This window comes from Macaca nemestrina, chromosome 5 (genome assembly GCF_043159975.1).
Source record: "Macaca nemestrina isolate mMacNem1 chromosome 5, mMacNem.hap1, whole genome shotgun sequence".
Classification (NCBI taxonomy): Eukaryota; Metazoa; Chordata; class Mammalia; order Primates; family Cercopithecidae; genus Macaca; species Macaca nemestrina.
In genome coordinates, this window is record NC_092129.1 from 43,057,930 (window position 1) to 43,080,625 (window position 22,696).

At 40.2% G+C, this 22,696-nt stretch overlaps 1 protein-coding gene across 2 annotated transcripts in view; it reads left to right on the forward strand.

Moving 5' to 3' along the window:
* Positions 1-22,696, forward strand: part of LOC105465707 (ARFGEF family member 3) — a 183,210-nt gene that overhangs the window by 153,056 nt on the left and 7,458 nt on the right. For both annotated transcript variants that reach the window (XM_011714278.3, XM_071096517.1), the window contains 7 exons: positions 825-969; positions 3,951-4,079; positions 6,398-6,574; positions 7,802-7,916; positions 10,360-10,462; positions 10,712-10,843; positions 14,823-14,944. In XM_011714278.3, the coding sequence (XP_011712580.2) occupies positions 825-969; positions 3,951-4,079; positions 6,398-6,574; positions 7,802-7,916; positions 10,360-10,462; positions 10,712-10,843; positions 14,823-14,944 (923 nt within the window). The remainder of the gene's footprint in view (positions 1-824; positions 970-3,950; positions 4,080-6,397; positions 6,575-7,801; positions 7,917-10,359; positions 10,463-10,711; positions 10,844-14,822; positions 14,945-22,696) is intronic.

Genomic DNA, 22,696 nt, shown 5'->3' on the forward strand with positions numbered 1-22,696 from the left:
CCAAAGTGCTGGGATTACAGGCGTGAGCCACCATGCCTGGCCTTCACTATTTCTAGTACCACCTGTTTAGTTTTCCCTGTAGCATTTATGTCTAAAATTTAATTACTTGTGAAAGGACTGTAGTTGGTGAGACCCACCAGGACAGGAATTTTGTCTGTTTGCTCATAGCCCTGGTTCCTTGAACAATGTGGACATGGCAGGATTCTAATTCATGAAGACATAAGGGTCTTTGGAAGTCTGTCCCAGTAACAGAGAGCTCAGGGGTGCCTGGGCACTAGTCCCAAGACGGGAATAAAGAGCCCAGGCCACTCTGCTGGCTCTGCTTCTGAGACCTTCCTGTCCCCTGCCGGCCCCAGCCTCCTTCATTTCTCCAACTGCTCTTGCCCCTGTGTTTCCTCAGAGGTTGAGTCAAGGGAAGGAGAAATCTGAGTCTGGTATCTCATTTGTCTGTGGACTGTCTTCTCAGTGATCCCCAAAGAACACTTTTTCCCATAGGCAAAAATTCTTGACATGTTTCATGGTTCCCTCGGTAGGTTTATAAACATCTATAAAACTCATATGTAATTAAAATACTGAATAATTATCCATAGGATCCTTTTTCCCTCTACTTTTTTGTTGCCATTGAATGCTATTTCATCTGCTTCATGGGATAAATGCCTCTTTTTAAGCTACCTTTATAAATCCAAATCACGAACAATCAAATTTTCAATGTCCCGTTTCCCATCTCCCTTTAGTACTAGTGTATAATTTCATTATTCTTTAAAACCCACAATGCAGCTTTTTCCAATATATAATTGCAGGGTTTTTTTTCTTTTTAAATTTAGTTATTGGCCAAAATCTACAAAATGCCCTTGAAGCCAATATTCCTTAGTGGGAGACTTGCCAGCTTGCCTCGAAGGCTTCAGGAACAGTCAGCCAGCAGTGAGGATGGAATTGAATCAGTCCTGTCTGATTTTGATGATGACACCGGTAAGTTAATTGATTGGACTAAACTAGGTTATTTGCCGTGTTCATATTCCCAGAAGCTTAAGTCATAAATGAAGTACCTTAAGCTTCTGGGAATTGTCTTAGTCCATTTTGTGCTTCTGTAAGAGAATACTTGAGAGTAATAAATAACGGATTTATTTCTTACAGTTCTGGGACTGAGAAGCTGAAAGTTGAGGGGCTTGCCTCTGATGAGGGCCCTCTTGCTGTGTCATCCCACAGAGGAAGGGCAAGAGAGCACTCAAGGAGTTCAGGGTGGTGGGGAAAGGAAGGGGGGCCAAACTCATGCTTTGATCAGGAACCCACTCCCAAGATATTAACTCACATTCATAACAATATTAATCCATTCATGAGGACAGAGCCCTCATGACCTAATCACCTAATTGCCATAATCACTGTTGCATTATGGATAAAGTTTCCAACACATGAATTTTGAGGGACACATTCAAACCATAGCATCCCACTCTGGCCCCCAAAATTCAGGTTCTTCTCACATGCAGAATACATTAATTCCATCCCAATAGTCCCAAAGCCTTAACTTGTTTCAGCAGCACCTCAAGAGTCTCATCTAAATCAGGTACAGTTGAGGCTAAAGACATGATTCATTCCAAAGCAAATTCCTCTCCAGCTGTGGGCCTGTGAAATTAACAAATTGCATGCTTCCAAAATACAATGGTAGGAAGGCATAGGATAGACATTCACATTCTGAAGGGGGAGCAATAGGCAAGACAGGAGTAACATGCCCCAGGTGAGTCCAAAAACACAACAGAGCAGACATTAAATCGTAAGACTCCAGAATAATCTTTTACTGCACTTTCCATGAACATGTGAACTTTGGGGTAAATATTCAAACCATAGCGTAGATCATAAGAATGATCATCTACTTTTGTGGTTATTTTTTGAAATTCTGTCACAATAAGTCTGCTTAAAGTTTCCATGGACTTTCCAAAAACATCACTTTACAATGGATGCCTCTATACCCATCCTTTTAAAATGGATTCCTCTGTCTAAAACTAGTGCAGATTTGCAGATTCCACTTAAGTAGTTTCTCTCAATTCTCTTGACTTTAGCAAATTGGAATGAAGTTCCATTGGTGCCTGGGTATTTAAATTGACTGGTAATTGTCTTTTAATATCTTTTAGAAAACAAATCGTTATATAATTACTTCCTTCAGGACTATTTGGCTAGAGACTGGGGAAATGAAGCCATTACTAAAGAGAGAATCTATTTGTGACTGTTGAAGCTGAAGGTTCATGAAAGGAATGATTTTAAAGAATTTGTTTCAGATTAGGTCCCATGTGATCTCCTGTGAATCAGAGTTCAAACTAGTAACTGTGGATCATTTTCAGATGGATTAACTCATGCTCATGCCTTCTGTCTTCTGTCTCAGAAGACCCTGTCCTGTTCTACATCTAGAACTGGATATCATACCCTCACATGGGTCTAATTTCTGGGTATAGGTTATTTCAAACTCTTTTATAAAAGGACTTTTGAGGGGAAGGTTTTTTGTTTTGTTTTATTTTGGTGTTACAGATTTTATGGGAGTGGCCAAGAGATTTAAGAATTTTGATGGAGATTATAAACAACAAAATCTCACAAGTTCAGATTAGTTGTGAGGAGTAATTATAGGAAAGAATATCTAATATAGAGAACAATTAAAGTATTGGAAGTTGGCTAGATATTGCCTAATAGAGGTTTCAGTTTAATGATTAGATAAGAACAATTTTTAGCATTTAAACCTCAAACCCAGATAATTATAAGCAGAAGCTTATGTTGTTTATCTATAATACATTCTTTAAAACAGTTTTAAATGGTTGTGTCTGTAACGGCGAGCATTCTCTTTCCCATTTGTGCAAATCTTTGATTTTTTTTCTAGGAACCCCATCTTCTAAGGGATACAGTTCAGTCCAGCACTTAAGTTTTCTACATAATCAATGTATCAAGGACTTTAAAGTTATCATTATGTAGACATGGTAAATCAGAACAAACATCAGTAACAGCTTTAAATTCATTTTATAAAATTAAACAATCCTCAACATTGATACATTCTCAGATATTATTCCTCTGGTTTTCAAAGGCAAATAATTAAATTTTCCCCCTTATGGAAATGTCAAACATATGCAAAACTTGTATATTTTGAATATACAAAATACATACATATACAGATATACATATGTAGAATATACAGAACTAAACAGAATAATATAATGGACTTATCACGCAGCTTCAACTACTATCAGTTTATGGCTAATCTTGGATCATGTATATCTTTACTCTCTCTTCCTCTTTCTCCACATTTTAAGGCAAATCCTCAACATAGCATTTCATCTGTAGATGTTTCAGTGTGTGTTCTTTAAAGATAACAAGCATAAGCACGACACCACTATCACACCTCAAAATCAACCATAATTTATAGTACATTAGAGGTACCAGGGACTGGAGTGAGGAAGAAAGGACAGTAACTGTTTAATAGCTCCGGGGTTTCTGTTTGAGATGAAAACGTTTTGGAAACAGTGATAGTTGCACAACATTGTTGTCATGAATGCCACTGAATTACACTCATAGAAATGGCTAAAATGGTTTTTTCTGCTCTACATATTTACCACAATAAAATCATTTTTAAGAAAAGATAGATGAAGGTGATAGAACTGGATGGATATCTTATTTGTTATCGTCGGCTCCCAAGAAACCTGACAGCCATTTCAACGTAGTAGAATTTCCTTACCCTATCACCTTTTTATTAAAGGGGAAGAAGGAGGAAATGTGAGTACTTTTCCCCCTTGACTTTGTTAGAACACATAAATCATCATCTGTTCATGTCTATGGCCACTGAAGGCTAACACGCTGGGTGATGGCTCACATCTGTATAGCACTTGGCAGTTTACATACAATGTTTAATTGGATCTTAGGATGATTATTCATTGTGTCTAACTGGATTTCATACCAGTCTGCTTTTTGGTTTCCAGGTCTGATAGAAGTCTGGATAATCCTGCTGGAGCAGCTGACAGCGGCTGTGTCCAATTGTCCACGGCAGCACCAACCACCAACTTTGGATTTACTCTTTGAGCTACTGAGAGATGTGACCAAAACACCAGGTAAATATTTCTATGTCCGTCTTTTGGAGGAGTGGATATACATATAACTCTTTTCACGAGGGTATTTCTGCAGGTGTCTGCCTGTTTTCACTGTTTCCTAGACTTAGTACAAAGCTTCACACGTAAGAGATGCTCAATAAATGTTTGTTGAATGGTAGTGATGTTTAAGATATGGCCTGTGTATTGTTTACCTGTCTTCCTAGAAGTCTGGTTACAAGGATTGTGTGGTGGCCAGTTAGTTGGATGTGCAGGAGCTCCACGTTAATCAGATCAAGGCTATGGTATCAGTGTCTCCATGAGCCATTTGGCTTTGCTGTGTTCCATGGTCACAGCCTTCCTTTGAGGCAGGATCTCACAGTCACATACTCTTGGGCCCTGGGCTGTTGGTTGGGCTTACTGGGTCTTGCAGTAATATAAACAAACCACTTGCAACTATATGCAGTATTAAAGTAGCAACACCCCGTTTGTGTAAAGGTCGTAGGTGATTAGATTTGGAAAAAGACATTTAGTGCTCGCCTAGTACAAGGCCCCTGAGAGTATAAGAAAAGCATGACTTTTAGGAATTTATTTCTTGTTGTGAATTAATCAATTTTAGTATATACATTTATTCATCCCAATTTCTCAAGATAAAAAAACCTTTTTTATAGAAATTTAAGTATTTTACTAACAATCAGACCCTAAATGAAGCCACTTTCATACTAAGAGGTCTGTACTCACTATAATGAAGACTTGATAATTGATACTGTTTCAAAATCTATAGCAAAGTTTATATTATTTAACAAAAAAACCATACATACTCCCACATGTTAAAAAGTCAAAAGCCTTTCATCAAAGAGTAAGTAGGTATTTTATAGAATTGCAAACTACTATTTCTAAATCTGTTTTACTCATCAGTACCATTTTCTGCTTTCACATTGATTGCCACTAAATGTGTGTAAAGAGCATTTAATCCACTTCTGTTCCTAGGAGCCTGTCATCTAAGGAAATTATCAATAATAAAGACAAAATTGTATATATAAGATGTTTGCTAAAACATCTTGAATACCAAAAAATTATGAACACCCTAATTGGGAAGCGGTTAATTGTGGTAAATATTCTGCAGGCATTAAAATTAATATTTGTGAATATTTAATGATGTGAATAATTACAAAGCATTATATTAAAATGCACATACTATGGAGTGCAGTCTCAACTATATGAAATTTTATGCAATTATAAATACAAACACACATGCTTTCAAAAAGTCCTAAAAGGAAATACATCAAAATGTGATTATCTCTAGATGAGTTTTTTCTTTTGTATTCTCATGTAATTTCCATATTTATTATAAAATGGATGCTTTGCTTTTGTCATTATAACTTCAAAAACTCATCAACATTTCCATGATGTTGAGCAAAGAAGCACAATGATTTTCATTATAGCGTAGTCTATAAAACAAAAAATTAGAAATACCTTAAATGTTCATCAGTAAGGAAATGGATAAGTAAACTGCTGTATGTAAATACAACAGAAATAGTATGTGGCAATAAAAGTGAGGAATATCCAAATTTGCTGACAAAGAATAATCTCTAACACTTTTGGGGTTTTCTTTGAAATGGTGGTCTTGCCCAGGCTGGAGGAGGTGGTGTGATCATAGCTCACTGCAGTCTCAAATTCCTGGGCTCGAGCGATCCTTCCATCTCAGCCTCCCAAGTTGCCGAGGCTACCAGCACTCCACAATGCCCAGCTAATTTTTTTTTTTTTAGGAGAGGGGATTTCACAATGTTACCCAAGCTAATCTCAAACTACTGGGCTTAATTAAGCAATCCTCATGACTCAGCCTGCAGAGTAGGTGAGATTACAGGTGTGCACTACTGTGGCCAGCTATAACACTCTTGTTAAGTAAAAAAAAAATGAGTATGCAGACCAAAGTTTACATTATCTTATTTATATAAAATAAAATAAACTCTGTATTTCCCCATGTAGTTAGATTTCATAAATATATGATTTCAAAGGGTATTTTCTTATACACACATGTGTATTTGTGTGTTTACATTTGGGTCCTAGGAGTTGAGCAGGCGATATTTTAGCTTTACCAGCAATATTTTTGAATGTTTTAGGAGTATATTCACATATTGCTCACATAACTAAAACCCTGCAGAAACAAAAAGGAAAAATGCCACTGAAGACCATATATTCCCCCATCAGCAGTAAATTCTTTTTCCCTGCACTTTCTCAGCAAATGTAGGGATCCTTCAAAAGAGAGCAACAATGCCAGGTGGAGGCAAAGAGCTTCCCATTTATTACAGGTTGTTGCTATGCTGACTTTTCTTTTTCAGGACCAGGGTTTGGCATCTATGCAGTGGTTCACCTCCTGCTTCCTGTGATGTCCCTTTGGCTCCGCCGTAGCCATAAAGACCATTCCTACTGGGATGTGGCCTCTGCCAATTTCAAGCATGCTATTGGTCTGTCCTGTGAGCTGGTGGTGGAGCACATTCAAAGCTTTCTACATTCAGGTATCTGAAGCGCCAGAGCAGTTCATTCTGGGTATTTCTTTGGTAGACAGCACCGTCAGCTAAAACGGCATAGTAAATACCTGATGCAAATACTAATGCAGGGTTTTTGCCCTGGGAATTATTAAAATAGAACAACATGGTCAGTGTCAGCCTTCTAATAGATTTTCAAAGAGAAAATTCATACCCATGTGTCTTCTACAAAATTTTCAAACCGAATGCTCAAAATATATGTGTGGTGGAAAACAAAGTGCCTAATAAGAGGTCTGGGGTACCTGTGCATTAGGAGAAGGGAGGCAAATTCAAGTATATAATAAATAAAAAAGAAGCAATATCCCTGTAGCCTGTGGGGGGTTAGGGGGTATATCTTGTCACCCTGCTTCATCTGGGGAGGCTAAATGGAGGAGGCAGGGTTTTAGAAAAGGCTTCCACTGTGGGCAAGAAGTAGCTTAACAGGCTAGGGATGAAGAGAAATTTCTTAATACTGATGGCACTTTGTAAAGGCTGTGAAAGTGTAGGATGGACAGTATGCTGAAGTCAGCAGATGGAGAGGGACCTAGAGGCAGGGAATGTGTTCACTGTGGTCCCAGTGGAGCCACATGTGTGAGGATCTGGGTGTCCAGGAGCAGAAGAAACATTGCTGCTACCCGCAGAGCTTATAACTCGAAGGACTGGCATATCATGGTGTAAGGGAAGAGGTCCCCTTGCTGGAGAGGACAGAGAAACTAAGGAGGATGTTGACCCCAGGGGAGAGTAACAAAGCTAATAAAAGAAACTGTGTCTCTATTAAGTTTAGCAAGGACAATTTACCCTGCAAAAAAAGAACACGAATTGCAAAAGAAAACAAGTGAGTTTTTCTACATGTAGGTGGTAACTGGTAACCATATCCCTAAGGGTAGCCACATGTCCCTGGCCAGGTCATTGCTTTGCACAGTGTGAGACTCTGATATAGCAACACATAAAAGTGAACTGCATATTTTATTTTTATTTCTCTAGAAGTGGATGAAACATGCTGAAATTGGGTAAAAACCCAAGAAAATTATTGTTTTACTGGGTTTTTTGGGGGGTGGGGGATTGGAGGAGGATATGGCCATTTTTCTCATTGTTCTATTTCTTTCTCCCAGATATTTGCTTATCATTCAGACTTTCCTCTGTTGCTGTAGATGGCCATTTCAATCTATCCCTTTACACTAGACCTGTATGAAACTGTGATTTTGCTGTTTCCCATAGACATCAGGTACGAGAGCATGATCAATACCATGCTGAAAGACCTCTTCGAGCTGCTGGTCGCCTGTGTGGCCAAGCCCACTGAAACCATCTCCAGAGTGGGCTGCTCCTGTATTAGGTGAGAAAAAGCTTTCCTGACTCTCCACAAAGCTGGAGTTATTTAAAAATCTAAGGAAATTAAATTGTCTTTGTGGTAGGAATCAGCTTTTTTGAATTGCTTTCTGTAAGTAGACTTTTGTAATTAAAAATGACTATGTGCTAATAATTCTTCATTTCAGTGTTCAGTCAGCAAATGTGTATTGTGTAAGACATTATACAAAGTATTCTGATTCAGTTTCTCAAAAGAAGACATACAAAAGGCAAACAGGTATATGGAAAGGTGCTCAGCATCAGTGATCATAAGAGAAATGCAAATTGAATGTACAATGAGATGTCATCTCATGCCAGCTAAAATAGCTTATCCAAAAGACAGGTAATAACAAATACTGGAGAGGATGTAGAGAAAAGGGAACCCTCGTACACTGTTGGTGGGAATGTAAATTAGTACAACCACTATGGAGAACAGTTTGGAGGCTCCTCAAACTAAAAATAGAGCTATCATATGATCAGCAATCCCACTGCTGGGTATATACTCAAAATAAAGGAAATAATTATATCGAAGAGATAGCTGCACTCCCATGTTCACAATAGTCAAAATTTAGAAGCAACCTAAGTGTCAGTATTAGTCCATTTTCATGTGCTGCTGATAAAGACACACCCAAGACTGGGAAGAAAAACGGGTTTAATGGACTTACAGTTCCACGTGGCTGGGTAGGCCTCACAATCATGGTGGAAGGCAAGGAGGAGCAAGTCACATCTTACATGGATAGTGGCAGGCAAAGAGAGAGCTTGTTCAGAGCCACAGGGTACCCAGACATTTGGCCAAACATTATTGTGGGTATGTTTCTGGATGAGAAGAACATTTGAATTGGTGGAGACAGCAAAGCAGATGGCCCTCCGTAATGTGGGTGGGCCTTGTCCAATCAGCTGAAGACCTGAATAGAACAAAAAGGCCGAGTAAGAGGGTACTTTCCCTGCCTGACTGTTTGAGCTGGAACATCAGTCTTCTCCTGCCCCTGGACTGTACTTACATCTCCCACTTCTCAGGCTTTCAGACTTGGACTGGAGCTATACCCCTGGCTCAGAGAAAACTCATTATAACCATCAGATCTCATGAGACTTATTCCCTGTAACAGCATGGGGAAGACCAGGCCCCACGATTCAGTTACCTCTCACTGGGTCCCTCCCACAACACATGGGAATTGAAGATGAGATTTGGTGGGGACACAGCCAAACCATATCTGTGTCCATCAATAGATGAATGCATAAAGGAAATGTGGTACATACACACAATGGAGTACTATTCAGCCATAAAAATGAATGGGATTCTCAGCACTTTGGGAGGCCAAGGCAGGCAGATCACAAGGTCAGGAGTTCGAGACTAGCCTGGCCAATATGGTGAAACCCTGTCTCTACTAAAAAGACAAAAATTAGCTGGGCGTGGTGGTGGGCACCTGTAGTCCCAGCTACTCAGGAGACTGAGGCAGGAGAATTGCTTGAACCTGGGAGGCAGAGGTTGCAGTAAGATGAGATGGCACCACTGCACTCCAGCCTGGGCGACAGAGCAAGATTCCATCTCAAAAAAAAAAAAGTTGGGGGGGGGATTCTGTCATTTACAACAACATAGAGGGAACTAGAGGTTATTATGCTAAGTGAAATAAGCCAGGCACGTGGGAGAGCGAGTCACATGAAAAATAGTGACAGTGAAGCAAGGACCTCGTTGTAGCAGTGACACTGGTCACCTCCCCTAAGGTGGACAGGCATGGGGGAGGTGGGGACTTTCCAAGTAGAAGAACAAAATAGTATTGAGATTAGAGTTGTAAGTGACAATAAGAGTTTGGGGTTTGGTTTTGCTTGTTAGTTGTAGAGGAGTGATGGAAAATGGAACTAGAATCCAAAAATCACTACAGAATATATACAGTCTTGCATACAAGTCTACGCTTAATGATTGGCCTATTTGTAGAGGGGATCCATTGATATTTCTATATTAAAATGGTTTAGGAAGTAGTATTTTGACAATGGAATACTGGACGGTTGAGACAGGGAGACTTGGCAGGGAGCTGCAGAATAAACCTATGCATGAGTCCATATGGCCTAAATTTTGTGGCAACAAAGTGGAATTCAAGACTCCTATGTGGCCGGGTGCGGTGGCCCACACCTGTAATCCCAGCACTTTGGGAGGCCAAGGTGGGTGGATCACCTGAGGTTGGGAGTTCAAGACCAGCCTGACCAACATGGAGAAACCCTGTCTCTACTAAAAATACAAAATTAGCCAGGCATGGAGGCACATGCCTGTAATCCCAGCTACTCAGGAGGCTGAGACAGGAGAATTGCTTGTACCCAGGAGGTGGAGGTTGCAGTGAGCCAAGATCATGCCATTGCACTCCAGCCTGGGCAACAAGAGCAATGTTGTTTTAAAACTCCGTCTCAAAAAAAAAACAACAACTTGTTTCTTTTGGCAGATACGTCCTTGTGACAGCAGGCCCTGTGTTCACTGAGGAGATGTGGAGGCTTGCCTGCTGTGCCCTGCAAGATGCGTTCTCTGCCACACTCAAGCCAGTGAAGGTACATCACTGGGAGGAAGCCCTCCCTGGAGCAGTTCTAACCGTCTTTAGCTCCTGATCCCTTATCATGTTGGGCACATGGGTTCTGCCTCCTCTGAGCAGGCAGCCTCACTTTAGATCTTGCAGAGGGTGAGAAAGAAGTTGCTGGGTCAGTACTTTTATCTCAGGCACAGTAACGATCTCAGATCCAAGACTGGGCTTGGCCCATGAACCAGGATGCACTCAGTAAGCATCTGCTATTTCTCCCCAGGACCTGCTAGGCTGCTTCCACAGCGGCACAGAGAGCTTCAGCGGGGAAGGCTGCCAGGTGCGGGTGGCGGCCCCATCCTCCTCCCCAAGTGCCGAGGCCGAGTACTGGCGCATCCGAGCCATGGCCCAGCAGGTAAGGGCAGGGGCTTTTGATCTCAGGGCCTCTAGAAACTTGAAATGCATGTTGGGAGACCTTCCTTCAAGGTCTTGCATCACCAAATTGCCTTTCATTCCCTGAGGGACATACACTTTGTTGCTCCCAACTCTTGCCAGTACCATTCTTTGCCAGGAATGACATGAACCCAATCAACAGCATTACCTCCTGTCCATCATCTCTTGCTTGTTGCATCCTCCAGTGCCCAGATCAAATAGAATCACTGTCCTTTGTACGTAACTTGCTTGAGCTATCTGTAAGTATTTGCTTAACTATTACTGTTAACTGCTAGACTATGAGTGCCTAACAATGGCAAACTTATTTGGGCTTTTTTCTTATATCTTTCATTCACAACACAGAACTTAACATTTAAAAGTTGCTTACTACATTTGAGTTGAATGTAGCATTAAAATTCAAGTGTATTCACTCATGCAGGAATCATCATATACCAATGGCTTTCTCTTCTTGAGACACATGTAAGAAGTCACAAAATTTGATTGTCAGCTCCTGAGGAGCAGAGAACACATTCTGTGTATTTACCTTGGTATTTTTAGAGCAAGGCCTAGAGAAAATGTTTAGTATGTCTTTGTTGAATCAATGGGTTACTGAATCACAGAAATATTGGAAGAATATAGTACTATCACAAACTACAGATATGCCCTAAGCTCCTAAGTGACATGGCAGTCTGCCTCTAGGAAACCCTGGATGTGACTCTCAGCAGCAGTCCAGCTAAATGCCATCCCCAAATTCATATATAATCATAACCATGCTATTCATAGTAGTGAAAAATGGAAATGGACTAAATTCCCAACAACCATTGACTGGCTAAATATTCCATCATATAATAGCAACAGACATGTCTGAATTGGGTCTTCATATGAAGAAACTGTTTTGCATATGCATATGCATGTGTATGCATGGTATGTATTTAAAATATTAAACAAGTTTTACAAATGTAATTGAACTGTCACATTTGAGTTAAATTTGAAGAAATGAATTGGAGGTTATACTCAAAAGGCAAGGCCCCTTTTCTCTACCAGATCTGTTTAAATTCTTAATAAAATTTTCTCTTAGCACACTGATAATCTGGGATCCCCTGATTACCCATGTAAAGAACTCAGTCAGTTGAGAAGTTTCTTAGCCAGATCTGGCTTCTTTGGGGCTTTTCCCAGCTATCCTGAGGTAGTGGGACAAGAACCTTCTATCTTCAGTTTCTCACATCTCTGCTGAGCACATGCCCTAACATCTGGGACTTGATAATTCTGCTGGTTCTGAAGGAAGGCAGCATGTCCCACTGAAGCCTCCATGGCCAGTCTGCAGAAGTTGGGAAGGAAAGGTTGTAAGGCTGCAACGAAGAGCCACTGCTAGCAGCATGGCAATTGTGGCTGCTACAGCAATGGTGTAGCTAGAAGTGAGAACAGAGAAACCAAGAAGGTGGCCCTCCAAAGGGATAGCTGCTCTAAATACGCAGTTAGTACATCTGGCTAAAGCATTTACACGCGTGCCTGCAGTGGTCTCTGCAACCCTGTCCAATCATACAGCAAGAGAATCTTCTGAAATAGATCATTAATGGAGAAGAACAGCAAGAACTGTTTAGTGAATTGTTCACTTCTTTTTCTGTTTTGTTGTTTTGTTTTTTGTTCTTGCTGTTGTTATTGTTATTGTTGTTTTTAAGACTTGCTCTGTTGCCCAAGCTGGAGTGCAGGGTGTGATCTCAGCTCACAGCAACCTCTACCTCCAGGTTCAAGTGATTCTTCTACCTCAGCCTCCAGAGTAGCTGGGATTACAGGTGTGCACCACCACACCCAGCTAATTTTTGCATTTTTAGCAGAGATGGGGTTTCACCTTGTTGGCCAGGCTGGTTCTCAAACTCCTGACCTCAAGTGATCCATCTGCCTCAACCTCCCAAAGTGCTGGGATTATAGGCATGAGTCACCACAACTGGACAATCTTTCACTTCTTAATACTTAATACTACTTAATACTTCTCTATTTCTTCCTCAATCCCAAATTTTCCTTATGTATTCACTCTTAAAATAACTCATTATTTGAAAATCTGATAATTGTTACAAGATTTTGCAAGAAAATATTTTAAAAGTATTCTAACCTTCCCGGGCATGGTGGCTCACACCTATAATCCCAGCACCTTGGGCAGCCAAGGCAGGAGGACTGCTTGAGCCCAGGAGTGCAAGACCAGCCTAGGCAATACCGTAAGACTCCATCTCTATGAAATTGACAAGGAACTTAAACAAATTTACAAGGAAAAAACAACTCCATTAAAAAGTGCGCAAAGGACTTGAACAGACTCTTCTCAAAAGAAGACATACATGTGGCCAATAAACATATGAAAAAAGCTCAACATCACTGATCATTAGAGAAATGCAAATCAAAACCACCATGAGATACCATCTCATGCCACTCAGATTGGCTATTAGTAAAAGTCAAAAAACAGATGCTGGTGAGGTTGTAGAGAAAAAGTGACAGTTTTACACTGTTGGCGGGAGTGTAAATTAGTTCAACTATTGTGGAAGACAGTGTGGTGATTCCTCAAAGACCTAGAGGCAGAAATACCATTTGACCCAGAAATCCCATTAGTGGGCATATACCCAAAGGAATATAAATCATTCTGTTATAAAGATGCATGCACATACATGTTCATTGCAGCACTATTCACAATAACAAATACATGGAATCAACCTAAATGCCCATAAGTGATAGACTGGATAAAGAAAATGTGGTACCTGGAATACTATGCAGTCATAAAAAGGAATGAGATCATGTGCTTTGCAGGAACATGGATGGAGCTGGAGGCCATTATCCTCAGTAAACTAACACAGGGACAGAAAACCAAACACTGCATGTTCTCACTTATAAGTGAGAGCTGATTGATGAGAATGCATGGACACATGGCAAAGAACAACACACACTGGGAACCTGTGGGGGATGGGGGAGGGAGGGCATCAGGAAGAATAGCTAATGGTTGCTGGGCTTAATGCCTGGATGATGGGATGATCTGTGCAGCAAACCACCATGGCACACGTTTACCTATGTAAGAAATCTGCACATAGTGCACGTGGACCCCAAACTTAAAACTTGAAAAAAAAGGAAAAAAATGTTTAAAAAATAGATGGGCATAGTGGTGCACACCTGGGTCCCAGCTACTCGAGGGACTAAGGTGGGAGGATCACTTGACCTAGGACGTTGAGACTGCAGTGAGCCATGATCACACCACTGCACTCCAGCCTGGACAACAGAGTGAGATCCTATATATATATATATATATATATAAAATATATATTATAAATATATATATTTAATATATATCATATATAATCTTATTTATATATAAGATTATATGATATATATTATTATAATATACAAAATAATATATATATTATATATATAAAATCTTTCCAGAGGAAAGTAGTGAGAGTATTTTAAGTCATGTAAAAGAAAATCATTTGGGTCAGAGAGCCAATAGTGCTCAGTATTTTCTTAGTCACATCTGCCATGCCTAGTAGAGCACTGTGGCCCTATCAGTAACCACCAGTAATCCTGACAGAAGTCCCAACTCATTTTTTATCCCTGTGTTGAATATGATACCAAAGACTCAAAAATCAGAGAGAATCTTTTACAAAGCCCCTCTTTATTTACTTGTAGTTAATATTAAGTGCCAATACCTGTTATTTGGGGTATAATGAATTGTCACATAGTAGAACTAGTAGTGTTGCTAGTATTAGTGTCAGCAGCTAACCCTGATTATTTACTCCTCTGTTCTAATGCTTTGCATATGTAATATACACGTATCAATTAAGTCTCTCAACAAACATATCAAATAGGAAACCATTATCCTCATTTTATAGATGAGGCTTAACTTGCCCAGGGTCATCCAGCTGATCCCTGACAGGTCAAGCAGAGGACACTGGAGTTCTGAAATGTACCTTTGCACACCCATACAGGTGTTTATGCTGGACACCCAGTGCTCACCAAAGACACCAAACAACTTTGACCATGCTCAGTCCTGCCAGCTCATTATTGAGCTGCCTCCTGATGAAAAACCAAATGGACACACCAAGAAAAGGTAAGTACCTAAATCTCAACTCATAGAGTGCTTATGAATAAGAACGTTCATTCACTTCCACTTCTCACGCATTGTAATCCAAGCTTTGGCCAGGAATACTGAAAACATCTGTGGAGTCATTTAGCAAAGGTTTTCATAAAAACGGTTAGCCTTGTAACCAAATTCCCCACATTTCATATGTATTAGGTTGCCCAGGTTGCCACAGAAAGTACCACAGACTGGGTGACTCAAACAGCAGAACCATATATCCCACAGTTCTGGCACCTAGAAGTCAGATATGTAGGTTTCCTCCGAGGTCTGTCTCCTTGACCTCTAGATGACCATTTTCTTCCTGTGTCTTAACAGGGACTTCCTCTGTACGGGTGTATATCTGAATTTCCTCTTCTTATAAAGACACCAGTCATTTTTGAATTAAAATTAACCCTCATGACCTCATTTTGAATTAATTACCTCTTAAAAGACCTATTCTCCAAATATAGTCACATTCTGAGGTTAGGACTTCAACATATGAATTGGGGGAACACAGCCCAACCCATAATGTCATACACTTACTATCTTAAACAAAAATAGGGGCCGGGTGCGGTGGCTCACAACTCTAATCCCAGAACTGCAGGAGGATCACTTAAGCTCAGAATTCGAGCCCAGCCTGAGTAACATAGTGAGAGCCATGTCTACAAAAAAGTAAAAAAATAAAAATCTATCCAAGCATGATGGCATGCGCCTGTAGTCCCAGCTGCTCAGGAGGCTGAGGTGGGAGGGTCACTTGAGCCCAGGAGGTCCAGGCTGTAGTGGGCATGATTGTGCCACTGCACTCCAGCCTGGGCAACAGAACAAAACCTTGTCTCATTAAAAAATAAGAAGTAAATTGAGGCATGGTTCTGATTGTTTCAGTGAGAAGCGCATAAACCTCCCCAGGAACAATAATGGCTATTGGAAGACAAAAAGGTCTATGCTCTGCCCCAGGAAACTTGCCCTTTCTAAACACTATCATCCTCCCTTAAAAATATCGTTCTAGATTTGAGGATGAAGGCAATGACCAAGATTTCCCACTTTTAAACTTCTGACACATTAATAGTAGTGCTAAGTATTTGAGCACTCTATGTGAAACACAGTGAGGGCACATACAGAGAGGCTTGGGTCCCTTGCCCGAGGACACACAACTGCAAAGAGGTGGAGTCAGAATCAAAACTGGCTCTGGGCTGGGCGCAGTGGCTCACACCTGTAATCCAAGCACCTTGGGACCCAAGGCAGGCGGATCACCTGAGGTCAGGAGTTTGAGACCAGCCTGGCCAACATGGTGAAACCCTGTCTCTATTAAAAATACAAAAATTAGCCGGGCATAGTGATGTGCACCTGTAATCCCAGCTACTCAGGAGGCTGAGGCAGGAGAATCCCTTGAACCCGGGAGGCGGAGGTTGCAGTGATCATACCACTGTACTACAGCCTGGGTGACAGAGCGAGACCCCTGTCTTAAAAGAAAAAAAAAAAAAAACTAGGTCTGGTTGGGCATAAGGCCTCTGCCGTTTCCCATTTCAAGGAGAGAGTTGCTGCAGTAGACTGAATGTGTCCCCCAATATTGATGTATTTTACTCCTAACCCCCAATGTGATGATGTTAGATGGGCCTTTCAGGAGGAAATTCGGTCTTGAGGGTGGAGCCCTCATGAAAGGGATTCGTGTCCTTAAAAGAAGAGGCAGATCCCTTGCCCTCTTTCTGCCATGTGGTCATCTGTAGTCTGGAAGAGGGCCTTCACCAGAAGCCACCCATGCTGGCACTCTGATCTCAGACATCCAGCCTCTAGAACTACAGGAAACCAATTTCTGTTGTTTGTAAGCCACCCAGTCTATGGTATTTGTTACGGCAGCCCAAATAAAGATAGTTGGTATCATTTCACAAGCTCTGGGTGATTTGTCCAAAAGTTAGCTGGGTCAGGCATGCTGGCTTATGCCTGTAGTCCCAGCTACTCAAGAGGCTGAGGCAGGAGAATCGTTTGAACCCAGGAGGCGGAGGTTGCAGTGAGCTGAGATCGCTCTGCACTCCAGCCTGGGTGGCAGAACAAGACTTCATCTCAAAACAAACAAACAGGTAGCTGGGTTAGCAGGGCAGTTTGATTAATATAACAATTATTTGGGTGAAATTTCTAGGTAATAATTTTTTGGTCAATTATTGGTACATACAAAAAAAATGTAGAATGTTCAAAAGTTATGAAGCATGAATAAAAAATAAATGTGAACCAGTCACCCAACTTCAGCAATAAAACTCTACCAATTCTAGTCTGTTTCCCTCAACCACCAGTCACTGATTTTTAAGTGTTGGTCATTTTTTTATCTACCAAAGATTGTTCAATCCTTTGGCATCTTTAAGCATTGATTTACTTCAGAATTTCAGTTCTTTTCTTCCTTTTTTCCTATTTCTAATTCACATTCAGCCAGTTATTCTTGCTGAAATATTTTTGATGTAAAAGTAGGAAAAAGGAATAGGTTGCATTCAAATTATAAATAAAACAAAGGAGGAATAGCCTAATATCCTTATATTATTGGTTTTAAAAGGTTACAGTTTGAAAATATAGCAACATGGCTCATAAATTTTCCTAGCACGTTTAATAGGCAATTGCCCACTCATTGTAGTTAGGCAAAACAAAATAAGCATATTAAATTCTTTCACCAATCCCACTGGTCACTGAGGCAAAAGACATTCCTTAACATTCTTTAGGAGCTCTCAGCCAAACTCTCTATGCTTTGCATTCTTAGATTTGACTCTTATTTGCAGGGGCAATTCTTAGTTCAGTATAGGATGTAGTGGAAGATGAGTTAGACCTATGGAAAACTATATGCTGGCCAGGTGCATACTTTAGATGTAATCCTAAAACCAGATTACAGCATTTAAGTAGAGAAACCTGTGTTAGTTGGTTTGGGTTTGTTTTAATAGCCTTGACATTGATAGCCCCAAGCCTCTGCTGCTGATACCCAGGCAAACAGGGTCCGGAGTGGACCTCAAGCAATCTCCAACAGACCTACAGCTGAGAGTCCTGACTGTTAGAAGGAAAACTAACAAACAGGAAGGACACCCACACCAAAACCCCATCAGTTCGTCACTGTCATCAAAGACCAAAGACTGATAAAACCACAAAGACGGGGGAAAAGCGGGGAGAAAAACTGGAAATTCAAAAAAATCAGAGTGCATCTCCCCCTCCAAAGGAATGCAGCTTATCACCAGCAATGGATCAAAGCTGGACGGAGAATGACTTTGACGAGTTGAGAGAAGAAGGCTTCAGTCGATCAAACTTCTCAGAGCTAAAGGAGGAACTACGTACCCAGTGCAAAGAAACTAAAAATCTTGAAAAAAAAGAATGGAAGAATGGATAACTAGAATAATCAATGCAGAGAAGGCCGTAAACGAACTGACAGAGATAAAAACCATGACACGAGAAATACGTGACAAATGCACAAGCTTCAGTAACCGACTCGATCAACTGGAAGAAAGAGTATCAATGATTGAAGATCAAATGAATGAAACAAAGCGAGAAGAGAAGTCTAGAGAAAAAAGAGTAAAAAGAAATGAACAAAGCCTCCAAGAAATATGGGATTATGTGAAAAGACCAAATCTGTGTCTGATTGGTGTGCCTGAAAGTGAGGGGGAAAATGGAACCAAGTTGGAAGATACTCTTCAGGATATCATCCAGGAGAACTTCCCCAACCTAGTAAGGCAGGCCAACATTCAAATTCAGAAAATACAGAGAACACCACAAAGATACTCCTTGAGAAGTGCAACTCCAAGACACATAATTGTCAGATTCACCAAAGTTGAAATGAAGGAAAAAATGTTAAGGGCAGCCAGAGAGAAAGGTCGAGTTACCCACAAAGGGAAGCTCATCAGACTAACAGCAGATCTCTCAGCAGAAACTCTACAAGCCAGAAGAGAGTGGGGGCCAATATTCAACATTCTTAAAGAAAAGAATTTTCAACCCAGAATTTCATATCCAGCCAAACTAAGTTTCATAAGTGAAGGAGAAATAAAATCCTTTACAAACAAGCAAATGCTGAGAGATTTTGTCACCACCAGGCCTGCCCTACAAGAGACCCTGAAGGAAGCACTAAACATGGAAAGGAACAACCGGTACCAGCCATTGCAAAAACATGCCAAAATGTAAAGACCATTGATGCTAGGAAAGAACCGCATCAACTAACAAGCAAAATAACCAGCTAATATCACAATGACAGCATCAAGTTCACACATAACAATCTTAACCTTAAATGTAAATGGACTAAATGGTCCAATTAAAAGACACAGACTGGCAAATTGGATAAAGAGTCAAGACCCATCAGTTTGCTGTATTCAGGAGACCCATCTCACATGCAGAGACAAACATAGGCTCAAAATAAAGAGATGGAGGAAGATCTGCCAAGCAAATGGAGAACAAAAAAAAGCAAGAGTTGCAATCCTAGTCTCTGATAAAACTGACTTTAAACCATCAAAGATCAAAAGAGACAAAGAAGGCCATTACATAATGGTAAAGGGATCAATTCAACAGGAAGAGCTAACTATCCTAAATATATATGCACACAATACAGGAGCACCCAGATTCATAAAGCAAGTCCTTAGAGACTTACAAAGAGACTTAGACTCCCATACAATAATAATGGGAGACTTCAACACCCCACTGTCAACACTAGACAGATCAACAAGACAGAAAGTTAACAAAGATATCCAGGAATTGAACTCAGCCTTGCACCAAGCGGACCTAGTAGACATCTACAGAACTCTCCACCCCAAATCAACAGAATATACATTCTTCTCAGCACCACATCGCATTTATTCCAAAATTGACCACATAGTTGGAAGTAGAGCACTCCTCAGCAAATGTAAAAGAACAGAAATTATAACAAACTGTCTCTGAGACCACAGTGCAATCAAACTAGAACTCAGGACTAAGAAACTCAATCAAAACCGCTCAACTACATGGAAACTGAATAACCTGCTCCTAATGACTACTGGGTACATAAGGAAATGAAGGCAGAAATAAAGATGTTCTTCGAAACCAATGAGAACAAAGATACAACATACCAGAATCTCTGGGACACATTTAAAGCAGTGTGTAGAGGGAAATTTATAGCACTAAATGCCCACAAGAGAAAGCTGGAAAGATCTAAAATTGACACTCTAACATCACAATTAAAAGAACTAGAGAAGAAAGAGCAAACACATTCAAAAGCTAGCAGAAGGCAAGAAATAACTAAGATCAGAGCAGAACTGAAGGAGACAGAGGGACAAAAAACCCTCCAAAAAATCAATGAATCCAGGAGCTGGTTTTTTTTTGAAAAGATCAACAAAATTGATTGACTGCTAGCAAGATTAATAAAGAAGAAAAGAGAGAGGAATCACATAGATGCAATAAAAAATGATAAAGGGGATATCACCACCAACCCCACAGAAATACAAACTACCATCAGAGAATACTATAAACACCTCTACGCAAATAAACTAGAAAACCTAGAAGAAATGGATAATTTCCTGGACACTTACACTCTCCCAAGACTAAACCAGGAAGAAGTTGAATCCCTGAATAGACCAATAGCAGGCTTTGAAATTGAGGCAATAATTAATAGCCTACGAACCAAAAAATGTCCAGGACCAGACAGATTCACATCCAAATTCTACCAGAGGTACAAGGAGGAGCTGGTACCATTCCTTCTGAAACTATTCCAATCAATAGAAAAAGAGGGAATCCTCCCTAACTCATTTTATGAGGCCAACATCATCCTGATACCAAAGCCTGACAGACACACAACAAAAAAAGAGAATTTTAGACCAATATCCCTGATGAACATCGATACAAAAATCCTCAATAAAATATTGGCAAACCGAATCCAGCAGCACATCAAAAAGCTTATCCACCATGATCAAGTGGGCTTCATCCCTGGGATGCAAGGCTGGTTCAACATATGCAAATCAATAAACGTAATTCAGCATATAAACAGAACCAAAGGCAAAAACCACATGATTATCTCAATAGATGCAGAAAAGGCCTTTGACAAAATTCAACAGTCCTTCATGCTAAAAACTCTCAATAAATTCGGTATTGATGGAACGTATCTCAAAATAATAAGAGCTATTTATGACAAACCCACAGCCATTATCATACTGAATGGGCAAAAACTGGAAGCATTCCCTTTGAAAACTGGCACAAGACAGGGATGCCCTCTCTCACCACTCCTATTCAACATAGTGCTGGAAGTTCTGGCTAGGGCAATCAGGCAAGAGAAAGAAATAAAGCGTATTCAGTTAGGAAAAGAAGAAGTCAAATTGTCCCTGATTGCAGATGACATAATTGTATATTTAGAAAACCCCATTGTCTCAGCCCAAAATCTCCTTAAGCTGATAAGCAACTTCAGCTAAGTCTCAGGATACAAAATTAATGTGCAAAAATCACAAGCATTCTTATACACCAGTAACAGACAAATAGAGCCAAATCATGAATGAACTTCCATTCACAATTGCTTCAAAGAGAATAAAATACCTAGGAATCCAACTTACAAGGGATGTAAAGGACCTCTTCAAGGAGAACTACAAACCATTGCTCAGTGAAATAAAAGAGGACACAAACAAATGGAAGAACATACCATGCTCATGGATAGGAAGAATCAATATCATGAAAATGGCCATATTGCCCAAGGTAATTTCTAGATTCAATGCCATTCCCATCAAGCTACCTATGACTTTCTTCACAGAATTGGAATAAACTGCTTTAAAGTTCATATGGAACCAAAAAAGAGCCCGCATTGCCAAGACCATCCTAAGTCAAAAGAACAAAGCTAGAGGCATCATGCTACCTGACTTAGCATACTACAAGGCTACAGTAACCAAAACAGCATGGTACTGGTACCAAAACAGAGATGTAGACCAATGGAACAGAACAGAGCCCTCAGAAATAATACCACACATCTACAGCCATCTGATCTTTGACAAACCTCAGAAAAACAAATGGGGAAAGGATTCCCTACTTAATTAATGATGCTGGGAAAATTGGCTAGCCATAAGTAGAAAGCTGAAACTGGATCCTTTCCTTACTCCTTATACGAAAATTAATTCAAGATGGATTAGAGACTTAAATGTTAGACCTAATACCATATAAACCCTAGAAGAAAACCTAGGTAATACCATTCAGGACATTGGCACGGGGAAGGACTTCATGTCTAAAACACCAAAAGCAACGGCAACAAAAGCCAAAATTGACAAATGAGATCTAATTAAACTAAAGATCTTCTGCACAGCAAAAGAAACTACCATCAGAGTGAACAGGCAACCTACAGAATGGGAGAAAATTTTTGCAATCTACTCATCTGACAAAGGGCTAATATCCAGAACCTACAAAGAACTCAAACAAATTTACAAGAAAAAAACAACCCCATCAAAAAGTGGGCAATGGATATGAACAGACATTTCTCAAAAGAGGACATTCATACAGCCAACAGACACATGAAAAAATGCTCATCATCACTGGCTATCAGAGAAATGCAAATCAAAACCACAATGAGATACCATCTCACACCAGTTAGAATGGCAATCATTAAAAAGTCAGGAAACAACAGGTGCTGGAGAGGATGTGGAGAAATAGAAACACTTTTACACTGTTGGTGGGATTGTAAACTAGTTCAACCATTGTGGAAAACAGTACGGCAATTCCTCCAGGATCTAGAACTAGAAATACCATATGACCCAGCCATCACAATACTGGGTATATACCCAAAGGATT